Source organism: Heptranchias perlo, chromosome 30 (assembly GCF_035084215.1).
Source record: "Heptranchias perlo isolate sHepPer1 chromosome 30, sHepPer1.hap1, whole genome shotgun sequence".
Taxonomy (NCBI): Eukaryota; Metazoa; Chordata; class Chondrichthyes; order Hexanchiformes; family Hexanchidae; genus Heptranchias; species Heptranchias perlo.
In genome coordinates, this window is record NC_090354.1 from 32,790,625 (window position 1) to 32,802,701 (window position 12,077).

The 12,077-nt window shown below is 45.0% G+C and overlaps 1 protein-coding gene across 3 annotated transcripts in view; it reads right to left on the reverse strand.

The window, feature by feature from the left end:
* Positions 1 to 12,077, reverse strand: part of ddx42 (DEAD (Asp-Glu-Ala-Asp) box helicase 42) — a 68,279-nt gene that overhangs the window by 4,181 nt on the left and 52,021 nt on the right. For all 3 annotated transcript variants that reach the window (XM_067969134.1, XM_067969132.1, XM_067969135.1), the window contains 3 exons: positions 7,316 to 7,440; positions 3,140 to 3,250; positions 1,037 to 1,135 (listed from right to left, as the gene is read on the reverse strand). In XM_067969134.1, the coding sequence (XP_067825235.1) occupies positions 1,037 to 1,135; positions 3,140 to 3,250; positions 7,316 to 7,440 (335 nt within the window). The remainder of the gene's footprint in view (positions 1 to 1,036; positions 1,136 to 3,139; positions 3,251 to 7,315; positions 7,441 to 12,077) is intronic.

The following is a 12,077-nucleotide window of genomic DNA, read 5'->3' on the forward strand; positions in this document are numbered from 1 at the left end:
GATGAGGAGAAATGTTTTTTTAATGCAGAGTGCTCTACCTGTAAAGGGAGGGGGAAGCAGGTTCAATAACTTTCAAAAGAGAATTGGATAAATACTCAGAGGAGAAAATTGCTGGCACAGGCACGATGGGCCAAATGGCCTCCTTCTGTGCTGCAAGATTCTATGGTCACTTTAGTGGCAGTTCCCCATTGTTGCCTCAGTTGTAACATAGTTAATTTGCACGATTTCACATATAGGTGGTTAACAACACGAGTGGCTGCTAATTGTCTTTAACTGATTGACTGTAAAGGATTTGAAGGACGACTCAATGACAGCAGTGCTCTGAATGCTCATGAGCATTTAAATGGCTCCACTCAGAATGCCTGTTTTGCATCAAGAACAATGAATGGGACATAATAAAAGTACTAACCTAACCTTCTGAGCAGCACATTGGGAGATGAAGCTGAACAGCTATTTAATCCGCCATTTAAAGCACCCACTGAGGTTGGGGCAGTGCAGCTCAGAAGTGCAAATACACCAAGAATCACAGGATGAGAGCACATCTGGGATCTTGGGAGAGAAGAGATTACAAGGGTGACCACAGACGAGGTTGAAGAGATGGGCCTTGAGGAGATTTTTTAAAGGAGAGAGAAGTGCAGAGGTGGAGAAGTTTATGGAGGGAATTCCAGAGTAGGACCAATGCATTTGAAGACTCTGACATCAATGGCCAGGCAAAGTGAGGGGGAAGCACAGCAACATAGAAACTAGGAGTAGGCCATTCGGCCCTTCGAGCCTGCTCTACCATTCAATATGATCATGGCTGATCCTCTATCTCATTACCACATTCCTATTCTCTCCCCATACTCCTTGATGCCTTTTGGCTCACCACCATCTTCTCAAGGGCAATTAGGGATGGGCAATTAATGCCAGCCTTGCCAGCGACACCCACATCCCAAGAATGAATAAAAGAAAATCTCCTTTAAAATATGTCAGAGATAGTTATAGTTTACAAAACCTTAGTCAGTCTAAAACCGTAGCTTCATCAAACAATCTTCACCTGGAATGCTGCCTTCATGGCCGACAGTCTGTCTCCCATTGCCCCTGTGGATGGCTTGTACGCTTCATAATTAGACAGCACGTTGCCAGATGATCTATCCTGTGTAAGACAAACACCCACAACCAATACTGTTACCATGCATCAAGCAGCAGGCTGAAGGTCAACACAGAAGCTCACCTCACAAACTTCATTCAACAGAAATTAATGAGTTAGCTGAGCAATATACCTCAATAAGATTTAACAAAAGTGGTATAGGAACATAGGAACAGGAGTAGGCCATTCAGCCCCTCGTGCCTGCTCCGCCATTTGGTAAGATCATGGCGATCTGTGATCTAGATCCATATACCTGCCTTTGGCCCATATCCCTTAATACCTTTGATTGCCAAAAAGCTATATATCTCAGATAGATTTAAATTTAGCAATTGAGCTAGTATCAATTGCCGTTTGCAGAAGAGAGTTCCAAACTTCTACCACCCTTTGTGCAGAGAAATGTTTTCTAATCTCGCTCCTCAAAAGGTCTGGCTCTAATTTTTAAACTGTGCCCCTAACTCCGAGAATCCCCAACCAGCAGAAATAGTTTCTCTCTATCCACCCTATCTGTTCCCCTTAATATCTTATAAACTTCGATCAGATCACCCCTCAACCTTCGAAACTCCAGAGAATACAACCCCAATTTGTGTAATCTCTCCTCGTAACTTAATCCTTGAGTTCCGGGTATCATTCTAATAAACCTATGCTGCACTCCCTCCAAGGCCAACATGTCCTTCCGAAGGTGCGGTGCCCAGAACTGCTCACAGTACTCCAGGTGCGGTCTAACCAGGGTTTTGTAAAGCTGCAGCATAACCTCTGCCCCCTTGTGCTCTAGTCCTCTAGATATAAAGGCCAGCATTCCATTAGCCTTATTGATTATTTTCTGCACCTGTTCATGACACTTCAATGATCTATGTACCTGAACCCCTAAGTCCCTTTGGACATCCACTGTTTTTAACTTTTTACCATTTGGAAAGTACCCTGTTTTATCCTTTTTTGATCCAAAGTGGATGACCTCACATTTGTCTGCATTGAATTCCATTTACCACAGTTTTGCCCATTCACCTAATCATCAATATCCCTTTGTAATTTTATGTTTTCATCTACACTGCCTACAATGCCACCAATCTTTGTGTCATCGGCAAACTTAGATATGAGACTTTCTATGCCTTCATCTAAGTCGTTAATAAATATTGTGAATAATTGAGGCCCCAAGACAGATCCCTGTGGGACTCCACTCGTCACATCCTGCCAATGTGAGTACCTACCCATTATCCCTACTCTCTGTCGCCTTTCACTCAGCCAACTTCCTAACCAAGTCCGTACATTTCCCTCGATTCCATAGGCTTCTATCTTAGCTAATAGTCTCTTATGTGGGACCTTATCAAATGCCTCTGGAAGTCCATATAAATAACATCCATTGACATTCTCCTGTCCACTACTTTAGTCACCTCTTCAAAAAATTCAATCAGGTTTGTCAGGCACGACCTACCTTTCACAAATCCATGCTGGCTCTCTCTGATTAACTGAAAATTCTCGAGGTGTTCGGTCACCCTATCCTTAATTATAGATTCCAGCATTTTCACCACAACAGATGTTAGGCTAACTGGTCTATAATTCCCTGGTTTCCCTCTCTCTCCTTTCTTAAAAAGCGGAGTGACATGTGCAATTTTCCAATCTAGAGGGACAGTTCCTGAATCTAGAGAACTTTGAAAGATTATAGTTAGGGCATCTGTAATGTGCTCACCTACTTCCTTTAAAACCCTGGGATGGAAACCATCTGGTCCTGGGGATTTATCACTCGGTAGGATTTATTAAAAGTGGTATACCTCAATAGGATTTAGGAAAGCGGTAAAACTCAATTGTAACAAAGATTAAAAATAGAACATTATCTTTCGGATAGTGCATTCCATTTATGGCTTCAATGTGATTGGAGGAGCTCACCCAACATGAACTAGAACAATCCTATAAACAGAGAGTTAGGACAGTGCTCCAGTGTGAGTGACATACTAGGGCCGCACCACTTTTAACTGAAGAATATTTACTTATGTTCCAAACCCATCATTTACTTACTGAGGTGTCCGAGCCCAGCCCTGGACGCTCTCTGTAACCGAGCCCTCCTCCTCCGATATTTAGTCTTTTCCCTTTCCCAGCTTTGTAACGAGACTTTCGGAACCACGGGTTCTGGCAGTGACAAAAAGTTATTAAAATACTTACTGCTAAACATTCATAGTAATACACAGTATTAAACCAGCGAATCAATGCTTGCATTAAAGAGCCGTTATACACAGCAACGCCCTGAAGGTAATCCTGTAACTGCGTCGTGTATCTAAAAGTGATTTTGGTGCTAGACCATGTGAACAGTGTGGGTATTTCACACACAAATTGTCAGGAGAAGCTCCATCTTTTTAAAGTTATCTGGTCCTTTGTGCTCATTTCTCTTGCCATCCACGGTTAAGATGGCAGGTGATCTATCTCCAGGCCTTGATAAACATCACTGAAGCAGACTGCTGGGGAGGTGCATGATGTGGACCATGTTTTGTCACTCCCTCTTTGTGGGATAGCACCTGGTGTGGAGGGATATCATTCAGAAAGCTCTATGGATACCGAGCAATTGAGCAGGTGAGTGAAAGTAATGTTTAGAAATGCAAGGTAATGTACAATGCATAATAACGAACTTTAGTTACGAGTACGTCATGGATTAGTGTGAGCTAGCTGACCAAACTCAAAGTATTGTCAAGTTGTACAGCAGGGATTACTAAACAGGATGCTATGAATCTGCTTGTATCCGCTACAGTGTAAATCCAAGATTACATGGCCACCTTGAAAAAGTTTAGCGAGGACACATTCAGGAACATTGCAATAAAACAAAAAATGCTGGAAATAAAAGCAGGCCTGTCAGTATCTGAAAAGAGAAAAGACAGATTAATATTTTGGGAGTAGACCCTTCATAAGAGCTTGGGAATACTGTGTTTAGTGCTGGTCACTGTTTTTATATTAAAAAAATTGAATTCTTGATTCAGAGAAAGGGTCAAGCTTGGTATCATCACTGGACTAGGAAAAAAGGCCGAGCGAGTTTAATAAGAAAGATAGCACCTTCTAAGCACCCCCAGGAAGCCCCAAAGCATTTCACATACAACAAACTGTTTCAAAATGCAGTCACTGTTAAAGTGTTCACTGTGCTGTAATAACACAGAAGAGCACGACAGAACTAAGACACAGAATTACAGGCTAACCTCACGCTAAATGTAAGCAGCAACTTCTTTGCACTATAATGTAGACTAGGACTCTGCAGTAAATGCACCCTGTTTAAGTACTACCTGCGTGAGGACCAGAAGGATCTGGCAAAACCAGATGGGCCGAGTGGCCTTATTTTTATCCTGATGCTCAAATGAAAATTTTTTTTTGAACGTCTGGCTTTTACGTACTTGGACAATGATCTAGGTTTCATGTTCGTGTAGGAAATTGAACGTAAAAGGGAAATGGGACGGCCGGTGGCGGGGGGGGTGGTGGAAACAGACGATCCCTGGGCTCTGCTGACTTGCCTCATTTGAGCCAAAGCTGCAATTGAGCTCTATAATTGGACTCAGCACCAGGGTTATGGAAGGGAAAAATCAGCTAGGATTCCTACTTACAATCACTGCTACGTGACCCTTGTGGCAAGTATGTGTGTGGACCTTATGGGAAGATGGGATTAGACTGGGCTGTGACAGGGAATGGCTTAAGGTACACTCGCTGTCTAGGCTCACACACGAGGCTCAGGTGATATTGTACCTCAGTGAGCACCTTCAGGAATGGAGGAAAGAAGAACTTTGAGTCATGGATTCAGAGATGTTTACGTGCACAGCACTGAAAGCCAGGGCAAGGTATTATGGTTTTCTAATTGGTTAGATCAAAAGCTGTATGCCTTGAATGCAGCATACAGGGGAACAGATAAACAGCAGCAGACAGGGACACAAACTCCGCAAAAAGAAAGTTTACTCACAAACAGGAGAAAGATCAGAAAAATTGGACATTGTACACAGAACATGTCCAGGGTAATGGAAAGCACAAAAACAAAAAACAGGTTTTTCTAGTAGACCAGTGGAACTGTGGGGCTAGGGGAACCTAGCCCCAGTGAAATTCATACAGGAACCTCACTGTAAAGGGGCAACACCATCAATATTGTTCAGGGAGGGTCTGAACTGTTAACACGTTAATAGAAGTTGGGGGAAACTGTTATCTAAAACGCATTTAACAAATTAAACCAGTGTACTTCAGGGTGCCTTGGCACTTTGGATACAAAATTGGCTTAGTGGCAGAAGGCAGAGGGTGATGGTCGAAGGTTGTTTTTGTGACTGGAAGCCTGTGGCCAGTGGGGTACCACAGGGATCGGTGCTGGGTCCCTTGCTGTTTGTGGTCTACATTAACGACTTGGATATGAATGTAAAAGGTATGATCAGTAAGTTCGCTGATGATACAAAAATTGGTAGGGTGGTAAATAGCGAGGAGGATAGCCTCAGTCTGCAGGACGATATAGATGGGTTGGTCAGATGGGCGGAACAGTGGCAAATGGAATTTAACCCGGAAAAGTGCGAGGTGATGCACTTTGGAGGGACTAACAAGGCAAGGGAATACACAATGAATGGGAGGACCCTAGGCAAGACAGAGGGTCAGAGGGATCTTGGTGTGCAAGTTCACAGATCCCTGAAGGCGGCGGAACAGGTAGATAAGGTGGTAAAGAAGGCATATGGGATACTTGCCTTTATTAGCCGAGGCATAGAATAGAAGAGCAAGGAGGTTATGATGGAGCTGTATAAAACACTGGTTAGGCCACAGCTGGAGTACTGTGTGCAGTTCTGGTCGCCACACTACAGGAAAGATGTGATCGCTTTGGAGAGGGTGCAGAGGAGATTCACCAGGATGTTAACAGGGCTGGAGCGCTTCAGCTATGATGAGAGACTGGGAAGATTGGGTTTGTTTTCCTTGGAGCAGAGGAGGCTGAGGGGGGACATGATTGAGGTGTACAAAATTATGAGGGGCACAGATAGGATGGATACTAAGGAGCTTTTTCCCTTCGTTGAGGGTTCTATAACAAGGGGGCATAGATTCAAGGTAAAAGGCGGGAGGTTTAGAGGGGATTTGAGAAAGAACTTTTTCACCCAGAGGGTGGCTGGAGTCTGGAACTCACTGCCTGAAAGGGTTGTGGAGGCAGGAACCCTCACAACATTCAAGAAGCATTTGGATGAGCACTTGAAATGCCATAGCATACAAGGCTACGGACCAAATGCTGGAATATGGGATTAGATTAGACAGGGCTTGATGGCCGGCGCGGACACGATGGGCCGAAGGGCCTCTATCCGTGCTGTATAACTCTATGACTACTTGGCTCCATTGTCAGAAACTGAAAAGGAAAATTATTTGGGAGTGAGCAATGATGTTACTTTAGAAGCATTTGTTCTTGTGAGGCAGTCATTAATAAGGCAAATCACATCCTATAGAGCATCTGGAGGACATCAGACTACAAATCAGAACAAGTCATACTGACATTGCACAGATTGTAACAGTGAGGCTGGTTCTCAAGTGTGGTGTGTGGTTTTGGTCACCCGGCCTTAAAAAGATGCTTTTGCAAGGGTTTGAAGACGAGTGACCAGGATGATTCCAGGCTTTAGGGGGCTAAGTTATGAAGAAAGGTTTTAGCAATAAATTTATTTTTGCGGGAGGAAAAAATACACAGAGGGGAGACATGGTCCAGGACTTCAAAGCAAGGAAGGTTTGACGGACTGGAAAAAAAAGAGCAATTTACCTTGAACAAGTATAGGACTAGAGGACACAAGTACAGAATTCACAAGCCTCCACTGAGGTCGGAGGTTATAGGAAACTTTCCTCCTCCACAGGATTGTGGAACAGACTCCCAAACAACGATAATTCAGGGTCAGTTAGCACCCTGGATTTGTTTAAATCTGTTGTGAAGGGGGATGGCGGATAAGAGATATTTCACAAAACTGGTGGCCCCCCCGCCGGAGAATTTGGGGAAATAATTAGTGGTGCCTAAAATAGGGAGATCAACAAGGAGGTGTGGGAGAGGAATCCAAGATAATCGAACATGGACTTTGAACGGAATGGGCCGATGGGCTGAATGGCCTTTGCTCACACTGAATTTTCCTATGTGCTTAGATCTTGTGGATTGAGTTATACAAGCACTAAAGTTTAAATCTTTCAGATTCAGCCGAGAAAGTTCAGCATTAATCGGTTGCCTCCTGCGTATACCTGCATAGCCAGGTCCAATAGTTCTTTGGAAACATACTGATTGGCTCCTTCCAAATTCCGAACAAGATCCCCACCAAAATTGCTGTCTTTGCAGGTCATCAATGTATACGCCATACCTTTCTCTCCTGGATAGGGAGAAACATGGCAGAATTAAAATTTCCCTCGAGCGAGGTTTACATCACATTGGTTAAATGGACAGGAAATCTGGGGAGAGAAGTGCATTTTAAGTTCAACAGACACAGATTACCTGGCCAGTAAAGAAAGAACCAAAAAACTTGTATTTACATAGTACCTTTCAAGTCCTCAGGATATCCCAAAGCACTTTGCAACCTGATTCCCCAAAGCCTTTCCACCATCTACAAGGCACAAGTCAGGAGTGTGATGGAATACTCTCCACTTGCCTGGATGAGTGCAGCTCCAACAACACTCAAGAAGCTCGACACCATCCAAGACAAAGCAGCCCACTTGATTGGCACCCCATCCACCACCCTAAATATTCACTCCCTTCACCACCGGCGCACTGTGGCTGCAGTGTGTACCATCCACAGGATGCACTGCAGCAACTCGCCAAGGCTTCTTCGACAGAACCTCCCAAACCCGCGACCTCTACCACCAAGGACAAGAGCAGCAGGCACATGGGAACAACACCATCTGCACGTTCCCCTCCAAGTCACACACCATCCAGACTTGGAAATATATCGCCGTTCCTTCATTGTCGCTGGGTCAAAATCCTGGAACTCCCTTCCTATCAGCACTGTGGGAGAACCTTTGAAGGGTTCTCAAAATTCCCACATTTTTCATATCATCAACGAGGATATGACTTTTGGACTTTTATGGCAGAGGACCCAACTGCTGGGTTAAGTGTGGAACCCTGCAGACAGGAGGTTAGGCCCATGAGGGCCTGGGACTTGACCTGCCCAGGCTTGTTGGGTGCAGTGTGGGTTGTTGCCCAGACAAAGAGAGGTGACAAAATACGCATTCTTCCCTTTAAAACAATCAACCCAGAGAAAGACTTCATCTTACACGAAACTATAGCCCATCAAAAGCTTGCATAAATAATCGCTACTAACTACTAAGGCAGGAAGGCAACAATGGAGCAATTATGCAAGCCCATCAAGACTTCAAATATACAATGGCTTTCAGTTCAAGACTAGTAACGGGGGCAGGAAGGCAACGATAAACATTATGCAAGCCCATTAAAAACAACGAGACAACCGTCCCAAAACCAGTTAAGGTGAAAAACTATAATCACCTGAAGAAGCCCACCTAAATCAGACAAAGAACTAACCTTGATTTGGCGCTCAGATAAGAAATTCGAAACACAGTATAACTGGGCCATCAGTTACGAAGGGGGCAGGTTTTAAGCAGAGTTTAACCCCACGGACAACCTCACGATGCTCCACTTTTCCAGCTTCCACCCTAACCACGTCAGAGGCCATCCCCTATGGACAGGCCCTGCGAATACACAGGGTCTGCTCAGACGAGGAGGAATGCGATGGACACCTACAGACGCTGAAAGACGCCCTAGTAAGAACGGGATATGACGCTCGACTCATCGATCGACAGTTCCGACGGGCCACAGCGAAAAATCGCATAGACCTCCTCAGGAGACTAACACGGGACGCAACCAACAGAGTACCCTTTGTCGTCCAGTACTTCCCCGGAGCGGAGAAACTACGCCATGTTCTCCGCAGCCTTCACCATGTCATCAATGAGGACAAACACCTCGCTATGGCCATCCCCACACCTCCACTACTCGCCTTTAAACAGCCACCCAACCTCAAACAGACCATCGTTCGCAGCAAATTACCTAGCTTTCAAGAGAACAGCGTCCACGACACCACACAACCCTGCCACGGTAACCTCTGCAAGACATGCCAGATCATCGACACGGATACCACCATCACACGAGAGGACACCACCCACCAGGTGCATGGTTCATACTCCTGTGACTCGGCTAACGTTGTCTACCTCATACGTTGCAGGAAAGGATGCCCCAGAGCATGGTACATTGGCGAGACCATGCAGACGCTGCGACAACGGATGAACGGACACCGCGTAACAATCGCCAAACAGGAGGGTTCCCTCCCAGTCGGGGAACACTTCAGCAGTCATGGACATTCATCCACCGACCTTCGGGTAAGCGTTCTCCAAGGCGGCCTTCGAGACACACGACAACGCAAAATCGTCGAGCAGAAATTGATAGCCAAGTTCCGCACCCATGAGGACGGCCTCAACCGGGATCTTGGGTTCATGTCACGCTACACGTTACCCCACCAGCGAACAAATGTTATCTGTTTTTAATATAACGGGTCAGTTGCTGTCTTTTCTATGTTTCTACCTCTCTATCTCTGTTTTTTTTTTGTTTGTTGTTTTTTTTGGTGATTTGTATATTCTGAGACCTGGCAGGTAACACCTGTCTGTCTGCACACTGATTGCCTTGGCAACGGGCAGTTGAAAAAACTGTCTGTAATCACCAAGCATTGTTCTGTGAATTATAAATGCGATTTCATTTCGAGGATTTCATTTTCACATCGTTCACCTGACGAAGGAGGAAGCCTCCGAAAGCTTGTGAATTTAAAATAAAATTGCTGGACTATAACTTGGTGTTGTAAAATTGTTTACAATTGTCAACCCCAGTCCATCACCGGCATCTCCACATCAGAGTTTAAGCAGGGAGAGATAGCTGAGCTAAGCAGAGGAAGGAGATCCGGAGGTTCGCAGGCCCGCAGGCAACATCACAGCGAGGGGCACGGCGTGGCAGGCTCAACCGAAGACAACAAAGCCGCAACTGCAGACTCCACCCAACTGAAGAACCTTCAGATTCCACAGACCAGGACCACATGGGGACGGCAGGCCCCAAAGGACACAAAGAGCGTACCCCAAAACTGCAACCGGCTTACCTGACTGGATTTCGAACTATCAAGGAACCCTTGTTGGTGAGCATGATCCCTGACCTCTCCTAGTTCAATTTAGTTAAGTTTTGGAGGTGGGACAAGGGTAAGGGGATTAGTAGTGTGATTTTCCCTCGTTATGCCGTGTGTTCCCCATTGTTAACTAAGTGTACTTTGTATGTCTGTATAATCTCAGTGTAATCCTAATGTTATATGTTCATATGTGACTTCAATAAACCCAGTTTTTCTTGCACCAAAACCAGTTGTCTGCTGCACTTTGTCACAACCCCCAAATAAGTCCAAGGCCTAGAACCAAGGGAGTGGGAGCGATTCAAACCGCTCAGAAGTCAGACACACACCACCACCCCCGACACCTTCACCACACGGACTGCAGCGGTTCAGGAAGGCAGCTCACCACCACCTCCTCAAGGGCAATTAGGGATGGGCAATTAATGCTGGCCTTGCCAGCGACGCCCACATCCCATGAACGAATAAAAAAAACTTCACAGCCAATGAAGTACAGTCATTGTTATGTTGGCAGATGGAAGAGCCCATTTGTGCTCAAAGTCCCACAATCAAGAGATAAATGACCAGTTAATCTGCTTTGGTGATATTGCTCGAGGAATAAATGTCTGGAAAACTTCTTCAAAAGTGTCATTGGGATCTTTCACTTGAATAGGCAGACATGGCCTTGGTTTCAACATTCATTCAAAAGGCAGTGTAGCACTCCCTCAGCACTGCACTGAAATATCAGCCTAGATTAAGTGCTCAAGTCCTGAGTGGGGCTTGAACCTATTTGGAGAGGCGAGTGTGTTACCACTGAGCCAAGCTGAGACCACTGCATGGCTTTCAGAGTCAGGCAACTTTCCTACCCATTGCACTAGGTGTCTACTGTGGCTCAATGGGTAGCACTCTCGCTTCTCAGTCAAAAGCTTGTGGGTTCAAGTCCTATCCAGAGACTTGAGCACAAAATCTAGGCTGACACTCCAGTGCACTACTGCACTATCGGAAGTGCCATCTTTCGGATGTGACGTTAAGCAGAGGCCCCGTCTGCCCCCAGGTGGGCATAAAAGATCCCATGGCACTATTTTGAAGAGGAGCAGGGGAGCTCTCCCTGGTGTCCTGGCCAACATTTATCCCTCAACCAACACAAACAGATTATCTGGTCATTGTCATCTTGCTGTGCGATGGGCAGTAAGAGTCATCATGTGGCGTGGGACCACAGTCAAGTGCAGTGCAGACCAGGTAGGGGCGGCAAGTTCCCTTGAAGGACATCAGTAACCCAGTTGGGTTTTTACAACAATCCTGGTGAGAGTTGAATTCACAACTGCTACACCATGTGCTATGTGACATGTTACCTACATTTAAATCAAATATATTTAACAGTAATCTCCTTTCCCAAAGTGTGTTACGTCTTATTATAAACCTTTTAAAACAGGCATTGAGAATGACAGAGTAAACAGATGGAAAGACAGAGTGTGTGAGTCTAACATCTGCACTTTGAACTTGTGTAAAGATTTTTACTCACTTAAACTGTTCTGCTGACTTTTGTAATGAGTTGGGAAAAGATCCTGTATTTCTATGGTTTGCTAATTTTGATACAATGAAAGTATGAGATAGTTACTCCTAATTGGTAATTATGGAATATGTATAGAATTTACTGCATAAGTGAGGCAGAGCTAAAGTCGAATGATTAAAAGGCGGTGTGGTACAAAACATGAAGCGCTCAGCATAAAAATTGTAAAGCAAACAATCCAGCACCAAAGGAAAAACAGTGAAACCAAACCTTCACACTGGTCATAATTCTGTGCCACATGGAGATCTCCACGAGCCTGTACTGCCAGAGGATGGAGAATGACATTCTCCAT